The 23,913-nt window shown below is 38.3% G+C and overlaps 1 protein-coding gene across 1 annotated transcript in view; it reads left to right on the forward strand.

Annotated features, from left to right (window-relative positions):
* Positions 1–23,913, forward strand: part of GRIN2B (glutamate ionotropic receptor NMDA type subunit 2B) — a 527,768-nt gene that overhangs the window by 492,430 nt on the left and 11,425 nt on the right. The window contains exons 11-13 of the mRNA XM_063426354.1: positions 12,520–12,680; positions 16,830–17,017; positions 20,376–20,614. Coding sequence (XP_063282424.1) covers positions 12,520–12,680; positions 16,830–17,017; positions 20,376–20,614 — 588 coding nt within the window. The remainder of the gene's footprint in view (positions 1–12,519; positions 12,681–16,829; positions 17,018–20,375; positions 20,615–23,913) is intronic.

The following is a 23,913-nucleotide window of genomic DNA, read 5'->3' on the forward strand; positions in this document are numbered from 1 at the left end:
TCTCTTCTCCCCCCTCCCTTGTCACTCTCTCCTCCCCCCTTGTCCCTCTCTTCTCCCCCCTTCCATTGTCCCTCTCTTCTCCCCCTCCCTTGTCACTCTCTTCTCCCCCGTTGTCACTCTCTTCTCCCCTCCCCTCCCCACTCTCATTCACCCTCTCTCCCCCGTCAATTCCCCTCCCTGTCAATTTCTTTCTCTCCCCTGTCAATTTCTTTCTCCCCCCCTCCCCTGTCAATTTCTTTCTCTCCCTGTCAATTTCTTTCTCCCCCCTCCCCTGTCAATTTCTTTCTCCCCTCTCCCCTGTCAATTTCTTTCTCTCCCCCTCCCCTGTCAATTTCTTTCTCTCCCCCTCCCCTGTCAATTTATTTCTCTCCCCCTCCCCTGTCAATTTCTTTCTCCCCCCTCCCTGTCAATTTCTTTCACCCCACCCTCCCTGTCAATTTCTTTCTCCCCCCTCCCCTACCTCTGTTGTAGCGTGGCCGAGCTCTGTATGGTCTGCGGGTACAGGGAGCTTTTGTTTCCTGTACCTGGCCAGACTTAAAGGAAGTGCACACTCAGTTGTATCATTCTCAGTGTGCACTTCCTGTTAGTCCGGCCGGGTACAGGAGACAGATGCTCCCTGTACCCGTAAACGATACAGGGCTCGGCCACGCTACAGTGAGGGAGTGATAGGAGGGAGCGCTGAGCGCTTCCCTCCTGTCAGCCCCTCTCCTCATGCTGCGCCCGGGCGGTACGACCTCATGGATGCACCAGCCCGGGCAAAGCTGCAGCCGCCTGAGGCTCTCTACAGAGCGCTCGGGTGGCTGCAGCATGAGGGGGGCCGGCGCTCCTGGCGGCGCCCCTTCCCAAGGGTCGCCCTAGGTGGCTGCCTAGTCCGCCTAACAAGTAGTGCCGTCCCTGAATGCCCTACAGGTTGATAAATATGCTGTGTTTGCATCTATGGCCCCCAGAGTGGACTTAAGTTGTTTCTATATCTATGTCTAATAGGAAAGCCTCTACCTTTGCTCCTCATATGTGCTGGCAAGGGATTCCTTCAGTATAATCGTGGACCTGATTGCTTCGCATGTATTCTAGAATGGACTTCAGGATCTCCAAGGGTTGCATGTTTAAGTGGGAAACTCCTTGCTATATAGAAGTGTTAGTGGCAGATTGCCTGCTCTACAGAGATGCTACAGAAGAACCGTCGCTTAATTGGCTAAAATTCCTAATCTTTTTGGACATTGTCCCCAGCTCTCATATCAGTTAGGCATTGCAGGATTCATAAAATATTTTGTTACCTCCTGACTCTAGTCACAGTCAATACTTAGGGCTATACTGGATCACAGTAGTAATAGCCATGTAGTCTTCATATAAATTTAATCTAAAAGATATTAAATTGGACGTTAAAGCTGGTAATGTATTATGGCAGTCTTGGGAGCCCTGACATAGTCTCCTAATGACCAAGGAATATCAGAATATTATCAGTGACCATAATTGAATCCAAATTATTTATTGCCCATTAATATTTTGGGCTAAATTGGGTTTTGATTCGACATTTTCTCTGTGGGATCATGTATATTGCAGAGCTGCATAATATTCTCTTTAATGAAACATGTAACTGAGCAATGGTTTACATGTACCATTTAAACTGCATGATTATTGAATATATTGCATGGATACGCTTCTTTGCTCACAAACTCTTTTGCCCACTATAGTTCCCACTCCCAATCTTCCTTGGCATTATTATATAAAGCTCCAAAATACACTGACCCAAAATTAAAAAAGTTTTTAGAGTCTAGTTAGTTTTTGCACTTTTATTTTGTTTTATTCTTCTTCAAGTTACTGAGACCGTTCTGCTTTGTAATTATCTTAAACTGGTATTTTTATTTCATGCCTTTTTGTTTAATACATTTTACATTATCTGTAATCAGTTTTAGCCGTACACGGCTATTTCGTCTCATAGTTAGAGGTATATAATCTTTATTTGCTTACATTTCCTACCTAGGGGGATCTGTCTCATATAATTTTATCTGAAACATCTTAGCTCTTTCTCCATGCTTGCTGGTCTTTTCCATGATTAAGCATAATTAATATATTTTAGCTTAATCTCCCTGCCTTGAATGTTGTTGTCTCAATAGAGTTATACCCTCTACTTGGATGTATGCCTGCTAAATGTCCATTCTTCAGGATTATACACAGGGCTATATGTGTCTAATCTTTTTCACCTTACACCTTACTCTGTGGTCTGTTATTTAATTGGTGTTGTTATTATAAAAGGTAGATATTGTGGGTAGAAATAAAAAGGAGGTAAGTGCTGCGCCCAAGTTTTGTAGCAATAAGTATACAATAATAAACAGACCAAATGGTCTAGATGATAGTACAACAACAAGTAAGGCTATGCTAATAGAGAAAATAATGGAAAATGAAAAGTCTCACTAAAATAGCAGGATAAAATAGGGGTGTAATGCTCAGAAGTTGATCCGTCTGGATAGTGAAATAGTCATATAAAAGTCTCACTAATATAACAAGATGGATGGTTAAAATACCCGTATATGTGGAGAGACAAAGGGGAGATACGACACACAGCCGAAGTGTAATAAGCCAAAATCGAAGGGTAAAATGGATAAAAAAAAGGTAATAAACTCACATTTGTAAGCTATAACCAGCTCTGGAGTGAAGGGCGTATAGTGTTATAATCCCCGCTAAGGGATATAGTAGAGAGGTGCGTCCGTTAATCAGGTCTGAATATCCAAAGCTCCAAGATATATAAAAAAACAGCAATAGTGTTCTCAATTTGTAAAGCATGAGATATAAAATATATACAATTATACTCACGAGTGTAGAGCAGAAAGTACTGCTCTATTGACAAAGCGTTGGTGGAATGATCCCCACCTAGTATTTCTTTGAGTACAGGATTAGTAAAAAATGCCAGGGTAAGTAATTATAAAAAGTGCATATAAAACACAACAAAAAGAGAAATACAACCCTCTGTTGCCTGTAACTCAGCCACTGTCTTACCATTCAACAATATTGGAATCCAAACTTAAAGATTGTAGTTTATTGATAAGCCTTCTATGTGGAACAGTGTCAAAAGCCTTACTGAAATCTAGGTAAGCAATGTCTACTGCACCATTCTGATCTATTATTTTAGTTACCCAATCAAAAATATCAATATGATTAGTTTGGCATTATCTCCCTGAAGTAAATCCATGTGATTTTAGATGTTCAACAATCCTATCCTTTAACATGGTTTCCATTACTTTCCCCACTACTGAAGTAAGGCTTACTGGCCTATAGATGCCGACTCCTCCCTACTACCTTTCTTGTGAATGGGCACAACATTCGCCAACTTCCAATCTTCTGTGACTACTCCTGTAATCAATGATTGGTTAAATAAATCTGTTAATGGTTTTGCTAGTACACCACTAAGCTCTTTTAATATCTTTGGGTGTATTCCATCAGGTCCCATTGACTTATTTGTCTTTACTTTTGACAGATGAAATAGAACCTCTTCCTCTGTAAACTCACATGTAACAAATGGCTCATTTCTCCTTTTTCATAACTGAGGCATATTTCCTTAATTTTCATCTGTAAATACTGAACAAAAATATTAATTGAGACAGTCAGCTAGACCTTTATCCTCTTCTACATACCTTCCTTCTTTTGTTTTTAATATAACTAATCCTTGTTTTACTTTCCTTTTCTCATTTATGTATCTAAAAAATGTTTTGTCCTTTTTTTTTATTGACTGTGATATTTTCTCTTCTGTATGTGATTTGGAAGCTCTTATAACTTGCTTAGCCTCTTTCTGCCTAATCTTATAGATCGGTCTATCTTCCTCACTCTGTTTTTTTTTTTTTTTTTTTATAATTACTAAATGCTAACTTTTCGTTTTTTACTATTTTGGCCACATCTGTGGAGTACCACAGTGGTTTCTTATTTGTTTTGCTATTACTGACAAGCCTAATGCAATTTTCTGTTGCCTTCAGCAGAGAAACGTTTAAAATAATCCCATTTCTCATGAAACTCAATTTAAACTGCTCCAGTCTGATAATGACTCATTTACACATATTCTAATTTTAGAAAAGTCTGTTTTTCTAAAGTCTAAAAGTTTTGTTTTTGTGTCTCAGTCACTATTCTTTTATTAAACCACACTGACTGATGATCACTGAATCTTAAACTTTCACCTACAGTAATATCTGACACCAAATCTCCATTTGTTAACACTAAGTCTAGTATGGCCTTTTTTTACGAGTTGGCTCATCAACTATTTGTTTTATTGACAATCCCAGTAGGGAGTTTAGAATATGTGTGCTCCTGGCACAAGCAGCTATTTTGGTTTTCCAGTTCAAATCAGTACAATTAAAGTCACCCATGATGATAACTTCCCCCTTCATGGTCATTTAGCTATTTGCTCAACTAGTTGATTATCTAACTCTTCTATTTGTCCTGGGGGCCTATAAATCTCACCTACATGAGTTACTGTGTGATTACCAAGTTCTAACGTAACCCAAAAGAACTATATGTTTGCCTCACTAACTTTTATTAGGCTAGATTTTATGTTATCCTTCACATACTGGGTCACCCATCCCCCTTTCTTGCCGTCCCTTTTTTTTTTCTATATAAGAGTAACCTGGTATTGCTATGTACCAGTATTTTCTTCTCATTATACCATGTCTCAGTTACAGCGACTAAATCAACATTATCAGTTGCCATTATTGCCACAAGTTCATGGATACCCTAAACTGCAAGCATTTGTAGACATGTCTCTAAGCTTATCATTTTTTAACACACTTGCTACAGGCACCTTCTGTCCTTCTTTTGGGGGGCAATTGGATTGATGTTTTATCACCCCTGTCCCCATAACCAGTTCAAAAAGTGAAATTCGTATTGTAGTGTGAGAATTCCTTATTTTTTCATTTTAGATTAAAAAAAAAAATTAAAGGACCAATATAGGCACCCAGCCCACTTCAGTGTTTTCACCTGTCACCTGTTTTCAATTTGTCTTGACCTATAAGCCAACGCTAACTTACCAATCTATACCCTGCTTTGTGTTAAATGACATAACATGTTCCTACCTACCCACCCCTTTAATAAGTATTGAGGGAAAACTTCCATAACGTTTAACTTAAATATAAAAATGCTAAAAAAAATACTTACATTTATGACACATTGTCCCTTAGATCCTTTATCTTCAGCTATCTAAAATACAACAAAAAACAAAAAGGAAATAAAAACCTTGTTGCTAAAATGTATAAAGAAAAAGAAAATACAACAGCAGAAAAAAAAGCCTGACCATTATTAAAATGAATGATTCTGACTTCACTCGTTGACTGCCGTAGTATATACATATATATATATATATTTATTTTTTGTGTGTTTGATTTCAGTTGTGTAGTTGTGTAGTTGAGAGCTGCATTTTGCCACTCTTGGATTCAGTTTTGTGCACTGGGCAATCTTCTGCTGGGAAACCTTGGGTCCTGGCATTCATGAGGATATTACTTTGGCACATACCACCTACCTAGAGATTGTTGCAGACCACGTACACCTCTTCATGGAAATGCTGGCTCCTGATGGCATGAGCATTTTTCAGCAGGATAATGCACCCTGCAACAAACAGGAATGGTTTGAGAAACATGACAAAAGTTGTTGCCTTGGCCTCCAAATTCCTGAGATCTCCATCAGATTTAGCATCTGTGGGATGTCCCAAAATAACAAATCAAGTCCATGGAGGCCCATCCTCAAAACTTGCAGGACTTAAAGGATCTGCTGCTAATGTTTTGCCAGATACCACAGGACATGTTCAGAGGTCTCGTGGAGCCCACCTTGATGCATCAGAGCTCTTTTGGCAGCACAAGGGAGATCTACACGATATTAGGCAGATGGTTTTAATGTTGTGACTGATCAGTGTATACACTGACCCATTAACACAGACAAATATACACTGAACCATACACACAGACTCACACAAACTAAAGATTCACTCCCATACTCTGCTTACCGTATATACTCGAGTATAAGCCGAGTTTTTCAGCAAATTATTGTGCTGAAAAACCCCAACTCGGCTTATACTCGAGTCACTGTCTGTATTATGGCAATTTGCATTGCCATAATACAGACAGGGGGTTGTGGGGGCTGCAGAGATCTTACCTCTCCTGCAGCTCCTGTCAGCTCTCTCCTCCTCCGCGGCGGTCCGTTCAGCACATCGGTCAGCTCCCAGTGTAAGTCTTGCGAGAGCCGCGGGGTCATAGTGCGGCTCTCGCGAGACTTACAGTGGAGCTGACAGAGAAGCTGCACGGACCGGCGCGGAGGAGGAGGGAGCTGACAGGAGCTGCAGGAGAGGTAAGTAAACTCTCTGCCAGCCCCCCTCTCCCCCCCACTGAACTGCCAATGCCACTGGACCACCAGGGAAGGAGAGCCCCCTCCCTGCCATGTATCAAGCAGGGAGGGGGGAAGAAAAATAAATACATATTAATATAATAAAATAAAATAATATTGATAAAATAAAAATAATAAAAAAATAATATTAAAATAATAATTTAAAAATAGATAATAATAATTAATAATAGAATATAATAAATATTAATAATAATAATTAATCAATAAAAACAATAATCAAAATGCCCACCCCCCACCAACACATACACAAACACACACTGCATCACACACACTCACACTTCATTCATATACACACACTGCAGTCACACACACACTGCACTCACACACACTGCACACACACACACACACTGCACACACACACACACTGCACACACACACACACACTGCACACACACACACACTGCACTCATACACACACACTGCACTCACACACACACACTGCATTCATACACACACACTGCACTCATACACACACTGCATTCACACACACTGCATTCATACACACACTTCACTCACACACACACTGCACTCACACACACACTGCACTCACACACACACTGCATTCACACATACACTGCATTTACACACACACTGCATTCACACACACACTGCACTCATACACACACACTGCACACATACACACACACTGCACACATACACACACACTGCATTCATACACACACACTGCACTCATACACACACACTGCACTCATACACACACACTGCACTCATACACACACTGCATTCATACACACACACTGTAAATAAATATTCAATTAAAAATTTTTTAGGATCTAATTGTATTTAGAAATTTACAACTACAAGCTGCTGCATTTCCCACCCTAGTCTTATACTCGAGTCAATACGTTTTCCCAGTTTTTTGGGGTAAAATTAGGGGCCTCGGCTTATATTCGGGTCGGCTTATACTCGAGTATATACGGTATTTATTTTACCAGCTGTATTCCTGGGTTGTCACTAGGTTTGGACCTTGTTTCTCTCCTCCATGAACAGAGTACATGGCACCAGGATATGACATTATGAGGTATCGCCACAGCCTCTACCAGGGCCGGACTGGCCCATCGGGATACCGGGAAATTTCCCGGTGGGCCGTTGGCACCTGGGGCCAGGCAGTGGACAGACAGCTGTGATGGCGGCTGCAGGGGGAGCTGTGATGGCGGCGGCAAGGGGAGCTGGCTCTTCTGGCGGCCGCAGGCAGAGCTCTGATGGCGGCCACAGGGAGAGCTGGCTGTGCTGTGCTGTCTCTGCTCACCGCCCTCGCGCGCTACTTAATGAGACCGGGACCTGAATATGATGTCATATTCCGGCCCCGGTCTTATTAAGCTGCGCACTGGGGAGCAAAGACAGCACAGCTAGCTCTCCCTGCGGCTGCCATCAGAGCTCCCCCTGCAGCCGCAGGTCAGCCAGCTGTCTGCACACAGGTACCAATTATCAGACCACTAATACATTGTGCATCTGCAACAGAATACAAAAATTTGTGAGAACTTTGGCCAGACTCCAAAATCAAATTATTTCCATGCAACTGATGTGTACATTAGTTTTCAACTTTAACCAGGCACCTTCGATGTCTTAAACTACACAAGAGGCTCCCCAACACTACAAATTGGTTTCGGACTCTAGAAAAAAGTCCAAGGTTGAACCAAAAATAGCACACACATTCCTCCAGGCATATGAATTAAGCTACCAAATGAGCTCTGTTAAAACCTCTGATGATAGAGGAATGATCTGCTCGTAGCATGGCATATAAATGCGATTTTAGGTATTGCATGGTGTGTGAGTGTATGTGTGTGTGTCTGTGTCATGATGCGTGTGTGTTATGGTGTGTGTGTGTGTCGGTGTCATGGTTTGTGTGTCTATGACGTGTGTCTGTGTGTGTGTCTGTCTGTGTCATGGTGTGTGTCTGTCTGTTATGGTGTTGTGTGTCTGTCTGTCTGTGTCATGTAATGTGGGTGTGTCTTTCTGTGTCATGTAATGTGTGTCTGTCTGTGTCACAGTGTGTGTGTGTCTGTGTCACGGTCTTTCTGTGTCAAGGTGTGTGTGTGTGTGTGTGTCTTTCATGGTATGTGTGTGTCTGTCATGGTATGTGTGTGTGTCTGTGTTTTTAAAAATAGTGTTTTTACTCACCTTTTTTTCCTCCACATCGTGCTGGCCTCCCCTCGACTGGCCCTGCCTCTATGGCTGAGATCATCAAGCCTGATGATCTCAGCCAATCCGCACTGACACAGGAAGCACCTCTAGTGACCATCTGAGTGTCTGTCACTAGGAAGCAATGTAAACACTGCCTTTTCTCTGAAAAGGCAGTGTTTACATTGAAAGGCCCGCAGGAACAGGCTATAAACACTAGAACCACTACATTAAGCTGTGTGTGTGTGTGTGCCTGCTAGTGAGTGGGCTTGCTTGCATGTGTGTGTGAGTGTCTGCTAGTGAGTGAGCTTGTGTTTTTATGTCAATGAGCTTATGTATATCAGTGAGATTGTTGGTCTATGAGGCTGTGTATCAATGAGCTTGTGTGTGTCATTGAGATGTCAGTGTCTGAATGTGAGTATGCTTACTGTATAATTAAACGTTTTACTCTGAAAATACCAATATTTTTTATTCGAAAACGCAATATATATATATATATATATATATATATTACTCAATTATCTGGGGTTGCAAGACATAGCCTTACGTATTACATGCGACAATATGTGGTGCAATGACTTATGGGGCTGGCATAGATTTTTTTTTCCAGGGCTGCTTTGTATTCCCAGTCCGGCCCTGGCCTCTACCTCTGTTCATTGAGAAGAGCAACTATGTGATGTCGCTCCTCTCAGCTCCCCAGCAAATGTGTGGGTAAACGAACAAATTTGTGCCACAGCTACAGTGCCGGCAGCTTCATTCTGAGATCAATTTTCTATCTCTCATCTTCATTTTGCAGGGTAACTGTGAACACCACACAGCAGTGGTTCTGTGCCTGTGTGGTGCCAACCTCTAACTGGTGTTACCCGTACAGTCTGCACCCTCCACACACATGCACACATATATGAAACCAGGAACACTGCACTTATCCTAATATGCATACATTATAGAGGTGCTTCTGTGACCAATTTATTAAACATAGAGATTCCATCACACTCACTCACTAAACACCATCTTCAATGCAGCTTCAATGCTCACAAATGTTTATTTAAATATATATAATTTATATTAAATGCAATTTGCAAGTGGTTTTCTCATCTCATGCTCAGTTGTGGAAAATCGGTTAGCGCTGTAATGATAATTGTTAAATCCCCTCCAATGTCTACGGTGCTCTTTTGCAAATCTATATGCAACTATATAAGTATAAGTATTGCAATATTTCTACAGTGCATATAGAAATTAACATATTTTTTAATATTGTAGGTATCCTTGAATGGCAAGCTATACATAAATTGTTGTTCTGTCATATTTTCATACCCTCGCAATGCATCCGTGCTCTCAAGTAATAGTTATGCTTAATTTTCCATTTCATTAAGAACTTGGTAGTGCATAGGTTAAAACCCAGAGCTGACTCTGCATGGAAGCTTTGCATAGAATGCTGATTCCTCTGTGCTGCAGCTCATTTAAATAAGACATGTATAGTAGCAACACGTACATGCATAATAATGATCTCGCTGTGCCTGTTGTTTAGATCATCGCCAGTGTCTTGCAAAATCTGTCTTTGGAGGGTCATTGCGTGGAAATACGTGACTATTATTGTCATAATGCCTTTTCATGCATTGCAATTTGTTTTATCTCAGGGTCTGCTCACTAAACAGTGTGTTCGGGTGCACTTTTGTCTTCCTAAATATAGGTCAAATTGGCTTAAATTGGGGCCAAATTTTGCACTCGGTTTGAGATTTAGGGGCTTGTTTACAGTCAAATGTAATGAACTGAAAACTAGACTTGGAGACTTGTCCATATGGCAAATTGTGCAAATTTGGGCCGGATCATGTAATCAGTGGGATTCATGAAGCCCGGACCAAAACGTACTAAAATGAGATATGCCATATCGACATGTTTGTTTTGATTCATGATTTGGAATTCCATTCATGTGGCAAAAAAACAGGTTAAAAAAAAAGATGATGGATGGCTAGGGACATTAAATGTTGACTTTTGTTTTTCAGAGATCAAGTGAAAGGTGACCAATAAAAGGGGAAAAAAGGTAGGGGCAGTAAAAAAAAAACAAAAAAACCCTATAAATATATATTTAAAAAAAAAAATGTTTTACTGCTCCTCCTGTTTTTCTTTCTATTGGTTACTTTTTCTAACTTGATCTGTGAATAAAATGGAAGGAAAATACTCCTATCATCATCAGTTTACCGCAAAATAATATAATATTATAAATGTTGCAGTACACAGACTAGCCCACTGATTTTGCTTCTTTATTCAGTAATTCGCAGTAAGTAAGGTTGCTCTATATATTTTTCTTGCAGGGAGATTATTATAATTTTTTTTTTTTTTATTTACCACAAAAAATATTGTAAGAAAAAAAAATGCCCACATTAATAATGTGCCATTTTTTTCATGTATGAATATGTTCACATACTGAAATATTTCTTAAATTAATGTTTGCATTTTCTGTTTTTTACTTTATGGAGCAAAATTAATTTCATTATCCACCATGCAATAAAAAATATATTATATAGGATATTGCAGAACCTACTTACATTTCTCAGTACCACACACTTAAATATCCTGTCCTAGGATTTGATAGTAATTGCATTTTTGAAACAGAAATGCGTATGCTGATTCTATTTTAAATTGTGTTGGTACATCAAAGAATACTCCAATCAGAGGAGAACCGCCTTGTCTTTGAGAACATAAGAAACGGCAAATGTTTGGTGAAATTCACATTACAGGATGCTGAGCATTTCAACAGACAAACAGAATAAGGGGATTTGATCCCTAACGTGCAAAAATAAATCACTAAACAAGAGTGCCGCATAGCCTTCCATGTTTTTTTCAGGATCTAAATCTAAACCCAAATTTAAATCTAAATCTAAAACCCAAATTTAAAAGTTAAACATATATGACTAACTTTCATAGCGTTTCAAACATTGTCAAAGATCTAAATTAAGAACGACTACATAGCTGTGCTAAATGATAAAACTCATATGTGCAAATAGAACCTTGACTCCAGTAAATATTTTTAGTGTGAACAATTAGAATACAATCTCCTGAGGACCCCTGCATATATATTTTTTTTCTTGAGAGGGACACTTAATGGGTTTGCCATGGTTAATAAGGTGTCCTCAGAAGTAGTCTAATATCATCTCCTCTAGTTTCATAGAAACCCAGATATCTTGGTGGTCCTATGCACCAAGTATTTTTTAGTTTGAGTAAGTTTTGTGTGGGTGGTAGGGATAGCTTAGGATATTAAAGGGACACTATAGGCACCCAGATCAGTTCAGCTTATTGAAGTTGTCTGGGTGCAGTGTCTCAGGTCCCTTAACCTGCAATGGTAATTATTGCAGTTTTTGATAAACTGCAATACTTGCCTTGGAGGATTAACTTTACTTCTAGTGGCTTTCTACCAGACCGCAACTAGAGGGACTTCCAGGTAGTTAGGCAACTTTTGGTTGCCTAACTGACGCTGGACATCCTCACGCTATACATGAGGACATCCAGCATCATCCAAAACCCCATAGGAAGAATTATACCAGTGGTTCTCAAACCAGGCCTCAAGGCACCCTACTATTCCAGGATTTAGGGATTACCCAGTTGTGTCTAAGATTTTTTTTTAGAAAGGATAAAAAAAACACCTTAAACACAACTGGGTAATCCCTAAATCCTGGACTGGTAGGTTTGGGAACCGCTGCATTATACAATGCTTTCCTATGGGGGTAGTCCTTATTGGGGAAGTCCTTTACTTACATTTTGCACAAGATTTGCACCATAGAGACTTGTTTTCTGTTTGTACTTTACCTTGAAGTGTAAGAGGCAATTTGGTCTACTTGGCAGCAGTTTATAAATGTTTTGCACTTTATTCACTATTGCACTTGATCAATCACGGTTTTACATTGTGTTTCAAAAGTGTCAGTATCAATGCTTTCTATATCAGTATAATACAGATCACATGTAATTGTTCAATGCATTGATCAAACTTTCTTTTTCCTATTACAGTTTCAGAGACCCAATGACTTTTCCCCAGCATTCCGGTTTGGCACTGTGCCCAATGGCAGCACAGAAAGAAACATTAGGAACAACTACCTCGAGATGCATGCTTATATGGTGAAGTTTAACCAGAAATCTGTTCAGGATGCTCTTCTTTCCCTAAAAACTGGGTAAGGTGTCAACACAAAATGGTATGTCAAATGGGCTTATGTTCTGCCTGTCTTGATAGACTGCAGAAACCTGTATCCATTTCTGATTTATAATGTAACATTAAAAATCAATTATTGTCGAGCAGCCACGACATAGTTAAGAAAATCTGAACATTATTTTCTTGAGGCGATGAGCTTCACATATTTACATTATCATTTATTATACGGGATAATTTTTTTTCTATGTATTGTCTATATATACTTGTAGTGCTGTAGGATTTCTTTGCTTTATTATATAACTCTAGCAGCCTTTAAAATGACCAGTGTGTACTTTTCTTCGAGTGCAGTGTAACAATTTTCTACACAGGGCTGTTCACTAAAGTGAGAATTCAAAGTGAATTTAAAATTTAAGGTCCCAGAAGCTGAATGTAAAAAAAAACATAGCTGACTTAAGGAATGTGTTCAGTTTGTCTATTTTAACCTTAAATTTGAAATGGAAACACATATACATATACACTGCCATACACACACAGACACAAATGTAGTTACAGACACACACTAACACACATTCAGATATGGACACATGGATACACACAAAGATACATATGCAGGTACATTGACAAACAAAGACACACATAGAGATACACAGACGCACAGATACATACACTGATGCACATGCAGATACACAGACACACAAATACACACAATAACACACATATAGATACACAGACACACTGCGGCACACACTGAAATCACACAGACATATACATTAACACACACACACAGACAGATACAAACACAGATACAGTGACACTTATATAGATGCAAACACGAACACACATGCAGCTACAAAGACACACAGGGGCATCCACTGACACACAGGAAGATACACAGACACACAGATACACATACAGACACACATACAGATACACATACAGATACAGAAAGATACACAGATGCACATACAAAAAACAGATACACACACACACACACATGCAGATTCTCAAACACACAGATGCACAAACACATACAGACACACCTGGAGGTACACAGAAACCAAGATGCACATATGGACATGCAGACAGATACACAGACTCTAAACATAATGAGATGTGTCATGGACTCTCACAGTGGACAGGAGGATATTTATTTAGAAATTTTGCATAAATGTTACATAGTTACATAGTTACATAGTTACATAGCTGAAAAGAGACTTGCGTCCACCAAGTTAAGCCTTCCTAACATGTTTTTTGCTGTTGATCCAAAAGAAGGCAAAAAAAACCCAATTTGAAGCACTTCCAATTTTGCAACAAGCTAGGAAAAAATTCCTTCTTGACCCCAGAATGGCAGTCAGATTTATCCTTGGATCAAGCAGTTATTACCCTACATTGAAAGATTATATCCTTGAATATTCTGTTTTTGCATTATGCATCTAGTAGCTGTTTGAATATCTGTATGGACTCTGATAAAACCACTTCTTCAGGAAGAGAATTCCACATCCTGATTGTTCATACAGTAAAAAAACCTTTCCTTTGCCTTAGACAAAATCTTCTTTCTTCTAGTCTAAACGCATGACCTTGTGTCCTATGTAAAGTCCGGTTTGTGAATAGATTTCCACACAATGGTTTGTATTGGCCTCGAATATATTTGTATAATGTTATCATATCCCCTCTCAGGCGACGTTTTTCTAAACTAAATAGGTTTAAATTTGTTAACCTTTCTTCATAGCTGATATGTTCCATTCCTTTTATTAATTTTGTAGCCCGCCTCTGCACTTTTTCTAGTGCCATAATATCCTTCTTTAGAACAGGTGCCCAAAATTGCACAGCATATTCAATGTGTATAAAGAGGCAATATGATATTCTCGTCCCGAGAATGAATGTCCTTTTTCATGCATGGCAATACCCTACTGGCCTTGGCCACTGCTGATTGACATTGCACATTGTTGCATAGTTTGTTGTCTATAACAATTCCCAAGTCCTTTTCGTGTGTTGTTATCCATAATTCGCTTCCATTAAGGGTATACGTTACTTGTGTATTCTTTACGCCGAAGTGCATAACTGCATTTTTCAACATTAAATTTCATCTGCCATTTGAGTGCCCAGTCCTCCAGTCTATCTAAATCCCTCTGCAGCAAAGTAATATCTTGCTCACATTGTATTATTTTACAAAGTTTTGTGTCATCTGCAAACACTGAAACATGACTTTCAATGCTGTCTTCAAGATCATTTATAAACATGTTAAATAGAAGGGGTCCCAGAACAGACCCCTGAGGGACACCACTTGCCACCTCTGTCCAGCTTGAAAATTTACCATTAACAACAACTCTTTGTTTTTAAGCCAATGTTCTACCCAAGAACAAGCATTTTCATCTAGACCGATTTCCTTGAGTTTGAACACTAATCTTCTGTGTGGAACTGTATCAAATGCCTTGGCAAAATCCAAATAGATCACATCCACTGCAACACCCTGATCTATACTTCTACTTACTTCTTCGTAGAATGCAATCAAGTTAGTTTGACACGACCTGTGCTTCATAAAACTGTGCTGAGTTTTGCTGATAACCATGTTCTTCTCAAGGAATTCTTGAATATTATCCCTTAATAACCTTTCAAATATTTTACCAGCCACAGAAGTTAAGCTCACAGGTCTATAATTTCCAGGCAAGGATTTTGAACCCTTTTTGAATGTAGGAACCACATCTGCCTTCCTCCAATCCTCCGGAACACTTCCTGAAAGAAAAGAATCTTGAAAGATTAAAAACAGAGGTTCACTTATTTCTACACTTAGTTCCTTAAGTACACGTGGATGGATACCGTCAGGCCCTGGAGCTTTGTTTATATTAACTTTCTTTAGTTGCTGCAGCACCTTGTCTTGAGTTAACCAATTACAATTATTCTGCAAGTTTTTAGTAGCAATCATTTGCACATCTATTGTCATGGGTTCTTCCTTAATATATACAGAGGAGAAATCGTTATTTAAAATTCCTGCCTTTTCCTGGTCTTCATTGACTAACACCCTCGTTTCAGTTTTTAGTGATGTACTTTAGTAATATACTTTTTATTACTAAAACCATAGTTTAAAAAGAAGTTCAATTGGTAAGCAAACAACTATGCAACAACAAATTTGGCAAAAGCCCTCTTTAAAATGTATTTGAATTAACTGAATTATTTGCAAATCTCTATTATCTTGATGTTTAAAAGCACTTTTGCTTATTCTTTATATAGGAAAATACTTGTACACTTGCCGTTTAATAAATATCTTAGTCTTTCTCTTTTTTGATAAGGGAAATTGTACTTATTAGCTACCAACTCAGCTTTACAGTTACTCTAACATGCAATAAAAATTAGATGTTATGGTATTCACTTATTTATATGATTTCCTTCAAATTAGTGGTTTTGTGAAATGCATACATTTTATGTCTAAATTGGTGCCTTGGTAAAATAAATGGTACTAAGAATATAACTTCAATGAGAACTCCAGACACATCACTGGTCTAAAAGAATGTCACAAAAAAAAAAGAGAGAAGGGCTGCACCACGGAAAATCACAATAACAAGAGACAATCGAAAATAACAAGTATAAAGCAAGATATAAAATATACAGTCCCAACAATAAGACTTATCACATAAAAAAATGTCTCTAACTTAGAGGTAAGTGCAGCAGTGGGTGCTTGATAAAGTGTAAGTTCTTTTGACTTGGGGTGTAGTTGTTCACATTGCTTTAGTATCTGTATAAAAAAAGAGATAAAAAGCAGGGGAAATCGATAGTGCAATATGTCAAAACCCAATAATTAGATATAATCAGAGTAGCGATATCACACTCACATGTAAAAGAGCTAAAGCCAGGTTATTGCTGATCACCTGATCACTTTCAATTAATGAGCTATGCCATGTACTCCTGGGCTTAGCTCATACAGAGAACTTAAGTCCTCGTGTGGGTCGTAGTGAAGGTGGGTAGCTGTACCTAGTGGACCCCAGGTAAGGAGCCAAGCCATTCTAAAACTGTTTGCTCATATTGGAAGAGCACCGGGGAAATACTGGCACTACAATTACTACAATGTGTATGAGACAAGAATGCAGTATTTTACCTGCCAGTTTTCACTCCTGCATTATCTTGATCGTAAAATGTGTAATTTACCAATATATGTTTTTCCCTGTTGACATTTCAGAAAGCTGGATGCCTTTATCTATGATGCTGCTGTTCTCAACTACATGGCTGGACGAGATGAAGGATGTAAGCTGGTAACCATTGGAAGTGGGAAAGTATTTGCATCTACTGGATATGGAATTGCTATACAGAAGGACTCGGGATGGAAAAGGCAGATCGATCTGGCAATTCTACAGCTATTTGGTGATGGTATGTTAATATCTGATCACTAATCTAAGTTGAGATGTTGCAAACTGGCCCCTAATCTTTTCTTCAGATGGTATATATTATTATTTTTTATTTTTTTGCAATACCATAAGTAATTTTAGATAGCTGTGCAGTATATTTCCCCCTTATTTTCATAGTATCTAGTTCTATGTGTGTCATAGAAAAAGCTGTAATTAGCCTTAGCTCAATCCACACAATTCTAAATAGTTAAAATATTAATTTATGAAATTAACTATTTTTAGTTTCTGATAGATAATTACATTCACAACAATGTTTTTTTATGATATTTCAGACTGACCACTGCCCATATTTATCCCTACTGCAGTTCTAAATGATAAAATGTACTCTTTTTCTCAGCTGTCTAGTTGGGGAATCAATCTTATACTTTAGACTAGAACTGCTGTAATAAATGCAATATTATATGTTGTTATTGTCACACTTGTTTTTGTCTTGTATGTAAATTTGCACTAGTGCTGTTATATGTACGATGAAATGAGAAAATTCTTCAATAAAGATTATTATAAAAAAAAATAATAATAATTTCATGTGTATAGATGGGAAGTGGAAACACATAATTCAACAGAATCCATAACAAAGTAAATAAATTGAAATTGCCAAAAAAAAAATACAATTGTACCTTGAATATGTTATTGTTGTTTCCCTAAGGACTGCATGGATTATTTACTTATTCCCAGATTAGATTTAGAGGCTCTTCTAAAAAACAATGTGCTTCTATCAGGCAACAAAAAATATAAATGAAGAATGTATCATTCTCACTAGCAGTAATAAATATCTAGCCCATGTAGGGTCGTGCCAGTGATGCTTTCACTGTTACTATTATACATTAGATATCATAATGGGAATCAAAATCTGGGCAGCATGTTTGAAGCTCTTTAGACCTAATTACTTATAGTGATGTCAAATCGAAAATGTATAGGAAGTGTTTGCAAGATAATACCATAAAAACTGTATTGGGTTTATCCTTCAATTAATAAGATACATATAGGAGTTCTGGCATGTAAAACATGCTGGTGGTTCCATAATTGACCATCAGAATGATTAGAATGTTTCACTTGCACGGCGAATGGCATTTGGACTACCTCCAAAATAAAATAGATGTCAAATTTAATAAAAAAAAACAACAACTTTAGATGAAGTCACGGTAGCTTATGCTATGTAGCTTTGGTACGGTTGCATTCATCACCAAATTGATTTACCAATCTATATGACTCACTCAAGTTTTCAACATTTAAACGAATACTTGACAGATGTAGGGGCAGGTTTCAAGGATAAACCTCTCACTATTTCATTCATGAAATGTAACTCTTTAAAGGACCACTCTAGGCACCCAGACCACTTCAGCTTAATGAAGTGGTCTGGGTGCCAGGTCCAGCTAGGGTTAACCCATTTTTTTTTATAAACATAGCAGTTTCAGAGAAACTGCTATGTTTATTAATGGGTTAAGCCTTCCCCCAAATCCTCTAGTGGCTGTCTCATTGACAGCCGCTAGAGGCGCTTGCGTGATTCTCACTGTGAAAATCACAGTGAGAGCATGCAAGCGTACATAGGAAAGCATTGTAAATGCTTTCCTATGCGACCGGCTGAATGCGCGCGCAGCTCTTGCCGCGCATGCGCATTCAGCCGACGGGGCGGAACGGAGGAGGATCGGTGGCAGAGATCTCCCCACCCAGCGCTGGAAAAAGGTACGTTTTACCCCTTTTCCCCTTTCCAGAGCCGGGCGGGAGGGGGACCCTGAGGGTGGGGGCACCCTCAGGGCACTATAGTGCCAGGAAAACGAGTATGTTTTCCTGGCACTAGAGTGGTCCTTTAAGTGTTAAAGGTGTGAGAAAGATGTACATGCTACTAATTAGGAAAAAGCTGATGGTTAGTGTTTGATTGGTCTGGGTGAAATTCTTAAAGGAACACTATAGTCACCTAAATTACTTTAGCTAAATAAAGCAGTTTTAGTATATAGATCATTCCCCTGCAATTTCACTACTCAATTCACTGTCATTTAGGAGTTAAATCACTTTGTTTCTGTTTATGCAGCCCTAGCCACACCTCCCCTGGCTATGATTGACAGAGCCTGCATGAAAAAAAAAACTGGTTTCACTTTCAAACAGATGTAATTTACCTTAAATAATTGTATCTCTAAATCAAACTTGAATCACATACAGGAGGCTCTTGCAGGGTCTAGCAAGCTGTAAGAAAATCTTAATTAAACAGAACTTGCAATAAAGAAAGCCTAAATAGGGCTCTCTCTACAGGAAGTGTTTATGGAAGGCTGTGCAAGTCACATGCAGGGAGGTGTGACTAGGGTTCATAAACAAAGGGATTTAACTCCTAAATGGAAGAGGATTGAGCAGTGAGGCTGCAGGGGCATGTTCTATACACCAAAACTGCTTCATTACGCTAAAGTTGTTCAGGTGACTATAGTGTCCCTTTAAGGTTTAGAGAACTGCTCTGACACAGGACCCTATGAGATATATTCTCTCATCTCATATGTTAGTCAAAGAGTCCCTATTCAATTATCTCTGGTTCCAGCTGTCTTCTTCCATTACACTTAGATTTTTCTTTTACTCTAGACATATTTTTTTATTCATCTCTGACCAAGCAGTAGAAAAGGAAATGTCTGACACTATGAACAAAAAAAATGAAGTGGAGTAATGAATGTAGCTAGTTGGATCATTAGATAAAGTATCTAGGTAGAGTCTCGTGATCCTTCTAAGCACCTCTTGTCTTTCTACTTCACCTGTGATGCTGTATAAAAGCTCTGTCACTGACCCTCTTACTGTACCTTGTGTCCCAGGAATCCTAGTTAAAGTAGAACATCTCTCTCAATCCAGTCGACTTTCAAACCATGAGATGCATGTCATTTGAATTAATTTTTTATTCTGTGACGAAGTATGCAAAATATCCTAAAGCCGTAGGACAAAAAATGCTATCTGGATCTCTTAGGTGCATGTCCATTTTTGCACTCAAGTACCATTTGCCAAAATTGTGTATGTATCATCTTAAAGTAAGAGATAATAATGTTCCATATATGAAAAAAAATCTTTGAAAGTAATATATATGATTTGCTCTCAAGGATATATATTTAACAGATGCTTAATTCATTGTCATCCTCTCTATTTAACCCATTTTTAATGAATATATATTACACTTTAAAATGTAACTATACTTTCAGTAAACACCCATATAAGTTGCTTTGATGTATATAATTAAATAAAAGGTTTATAAATAAATAAAAGATTATACTTGATCTCTCATTTTAGGATTGTCTTAGATTTTTGTAACTGTTTGACAAGTACCAATAACAAATTTCATGTTTTTTGTGTAGGGGAAATGGAAGAGCTGGAAGCCCTCTGGCTAACGGGTATATGCCACAACGAGAAGAATGAGGTGATGAGCAGCCAACTGGACATCGATAATATGGCAGGAGTTTTCTACATGCTGGGTGCTGCTATGGCGCTAAGCCTTATCACATTCATAATGGAACATCTCTTCTTCTGGCAGTTTCGCCACTGCTTCATGGGTGTCTGCTCTGGAAAACCAGGCTTGGTGTTCTCTATTAGCAGGGTAAGTTCTAGAGTGAAAGTGGGTGAAAAAGTCTGGATACAGACTATCTATTCCAAGACAGTCAGAATAGTTATTTTTCAGGTCTTGAGTGCATGATATTTCTTTTATGTATAAAAATTGTAATGTATCATTGAGTATTAGGTATATAAAATTTTGGTGCGCTATGTAGTACAGAAAGTTAATGTCCTTCATCTTAAAACACCGTTATTGTCCTTGGATTTAAAACTTGTATTTTCATGATTGCAATTTAAACATGCAGTACACTTTTTTTTTTTCAAAATTAGAGGAATCCAGGCACCATGCCGTGACAATATTTCATCTGTTATCAAGAAAAATAACTAATATTCTGCTTACATTGTGTTGGTTCACTACACACTTTCTTTTGCAGTGAACTGCTGTGAATAAAATGTTGGACACAAAAAGCCAATTTAAGATAATTTCTTTAAGCCCAAGTATGATATAGATTTATGATTAAAAAATATAGTTTGGCAATTTAAGTATTTGTTTAGATGGTTCTATTAAATCAAAAACTGGTCATTAAAATAATATTGTGCCTTTTCAGTGAATGTTTTCCCATTATTGTCTTGTTCACAGACTGGAACGTAAATTCTGCCACCTATGTTAACTTTGGTAATGAGATCATTTTAAATATGTGCTCAGGGTTGACTTAAACGACAAGTTTTAGAAAATGATATTGGAGAATCTTTTAAGGAAACCTTCTTTGCAGTATTCCTTACAAAACTGAACATATTTTAACCTCTTGAGGTTAAAAAAAGTCCCCTTCTATTTATTTCCTTATAGGTTATACATTTATAATTTATCATAGAATCACAGGATATATTTAAGGAAAACATTTGAAAAGAAAGCACTCCTTACCTTTGCCAAAGTGCCACCATGATAGCTGCTCTGTATTGTAACAGTAATCTCCTCAGTTTAACCTATGCTCAAATATGACTGCCCCTGCTTTTTGCATTTTGGGAGGGGGGGGGGGGGGGGAATAAGATGTACTGCTCTTTCTTTTTTTTTCAAAATAACCTTTGAAATAATTGAACGTACTTCTCTGTCAAACCTTTATTTTTTGGGAAAGGAGTCTGGTGACATGATTAGTATAAATGTGCATGTATATTAAGTATAGGAGGCGGTGTGGGATGAGAAAGGTAGAGGCAATCTAATTTGATGTTGTCTTAGAATAACATACAGAATTCTAAAATGTTTGAAGTTAATGTGTGTAAAAGTGTTTACTTTGAAAATATACCATTGCATTAAAATGAGATATACAATAAATACCATATAGAATACTGCAATCGAGTTATATTTGAAGAAACATTTACATTGTTATACACAACAAAATTCATATTTTATGAGGGATTATTATATGCGAGAGCAATTATAAAGATTGGAGTCTCTCGACAAAGGTTGCTATTGCAGACCAAGAGATCTGAAAGTAGTCATGATTTTGCACTAAATAAAAATTTCATTTGTCAATCCCAAATTTTGTCTGCAAACCATTCGTTTTGGAATGAAATTCGTTAAAAATGAATTTTTTTCGTCCATTAGAACGAAAACAGCACTGCACATGCGCAAAAAAAAAAAAACAATGCGGGAGCCGGCAGCGCTACCAGCTCCCTTCTTGTAATAAATAACTATTCCTAGCCCCCCTCTCCTGCATTAAATCCTATGGGGGATTATACCATGACCCCCATATAAATAAAACATAGGTTAAATCCTCCCACATGTCGCGAGTAGGGGCATGTCGCCTAAACAGCAAGCAGCCACTGGCTGGTCATTTAAACTTAATATAAATCTGTATTTTACATAGAAGTGATAGAGAGCTACGGTAAGAGTACGTGTAACCAAATTTGACTGCTCGCTGTAATAAAACTAAAATTAAATCAGTATGGGGGTCACTAGGACCCCCATATTGATAAAAGTGAGGTTAAATCCTCCTGCATGCCCCTACTCGCGGTATGCCGTGAGTAGTGGCATGTCGCCTAAACAGCGAGCAGTCAGTGGCTGCTCGCTGTCATTTGAAACTACTAGTGACTAGGCAGCTATTGCTGCCCAGTCACTAGTAAAATAAGGTGGGGAACACACATAACTAAAATGAGGGGGACCTAATGTCCACCCCTGGTCCCCACCCATGAGCGGCAGGTGGGCATCCTAAAGTAAATAATGGGGGGACCGAATGTCCCACCCTGGTCCTCACCGATGAGCGGCGGGTGGGGACCCTAAAATAAATAATGGGGGGGACCTAATTTCGTTTGTAGGGCTTTCGTTTAAACAAAACGAATATGTAAACAAATACGAAAAAACACACATTTTTGGACGAAATTGTATTTGTACGAAAACGAATGCAAATGTCTACCTGAAAGTGCTGCTCTAAAGGTTCGGTATGCTTTCATAATCATTTTTTGTTTGTTTTCTGTAACTGTATGTAATACTGTGTGCATTTAGTACCTGCATATATTCAGAGTTAGTCCGTAAAGTGAGCATTGTCAAAAGAGTGCACCAAAGTGGCTGAAATAGAAACATAGCAGATTTTTTTTTTTGGCATTTTTTGGTTTTAAATTTGAAATTCGCTTTGACATCTTGACTTCTCACTTTAGTGAATAATCCTGATTGTGTAAATATCGACATACCAGGTCACTTGTTTTGTGCACAATACTTAGTCACAAAGAAATCATCTTCTTATTGATAATAAAATATCTACAGTGATATTTAACCACCCAAATAATACTAATGAAAAATCAAGGCTACCCTATTTGCAGCATTATGTATATCTTGTAGTAAAAAGTTAACCGTTTCTGTTTTGCATGCTTTTTTAATTGTATTCTTCAGTAAACTCCTTAAAATGACTTGAAATTGTACTCACATTTTGTTTGCACTTTACTCATGTGTTATTTAGATGAACTGTCTATGTTGTTGGCTTGAATATGGCTCAAAGTTATTGTGCATGACAGCAGCCATTTTAAGAAGTCTGTTAGAGATTTACTCCCACATGAAAAGAACGGAAATCTCAAGTTGCAATGGAGCAGTTGTAAAAGACAGGGAAGATTCCAATGACGTTGCACTGTAGGTGCTGGTAGATGGAAACTGGCAACATTTTGACTGATTTTGGATGGTATGTTGAATGACTGGGGCCGATGGTCATTGAAGGTTGCCCAGGATTAATAGGTTTGTAAGGCTTGCTAGGGCTATTGGTGTGGATGGATTGCTAGGCTATTAGCTGGTAATGTATGGCTGGGATTACTTCTGTGGGTGGATGGTTGGGGGTAATGAATATGAATGGATGGTTGGGG

Source organism: Pelobates fuscus, chromosome 7, assembly GCF_036172605.1.
Source record: "Pelobates fuscus isolate aPelFus1 chromosome 7, aPelFus1.pri, whole genome shotgun sequence".
Taxonomy (NCBI): Eukaryota; Metazoa; Chordata; class Amphibia; order Anura; family Pelobatidae; genus Pelobates; species Pelobates fuscus.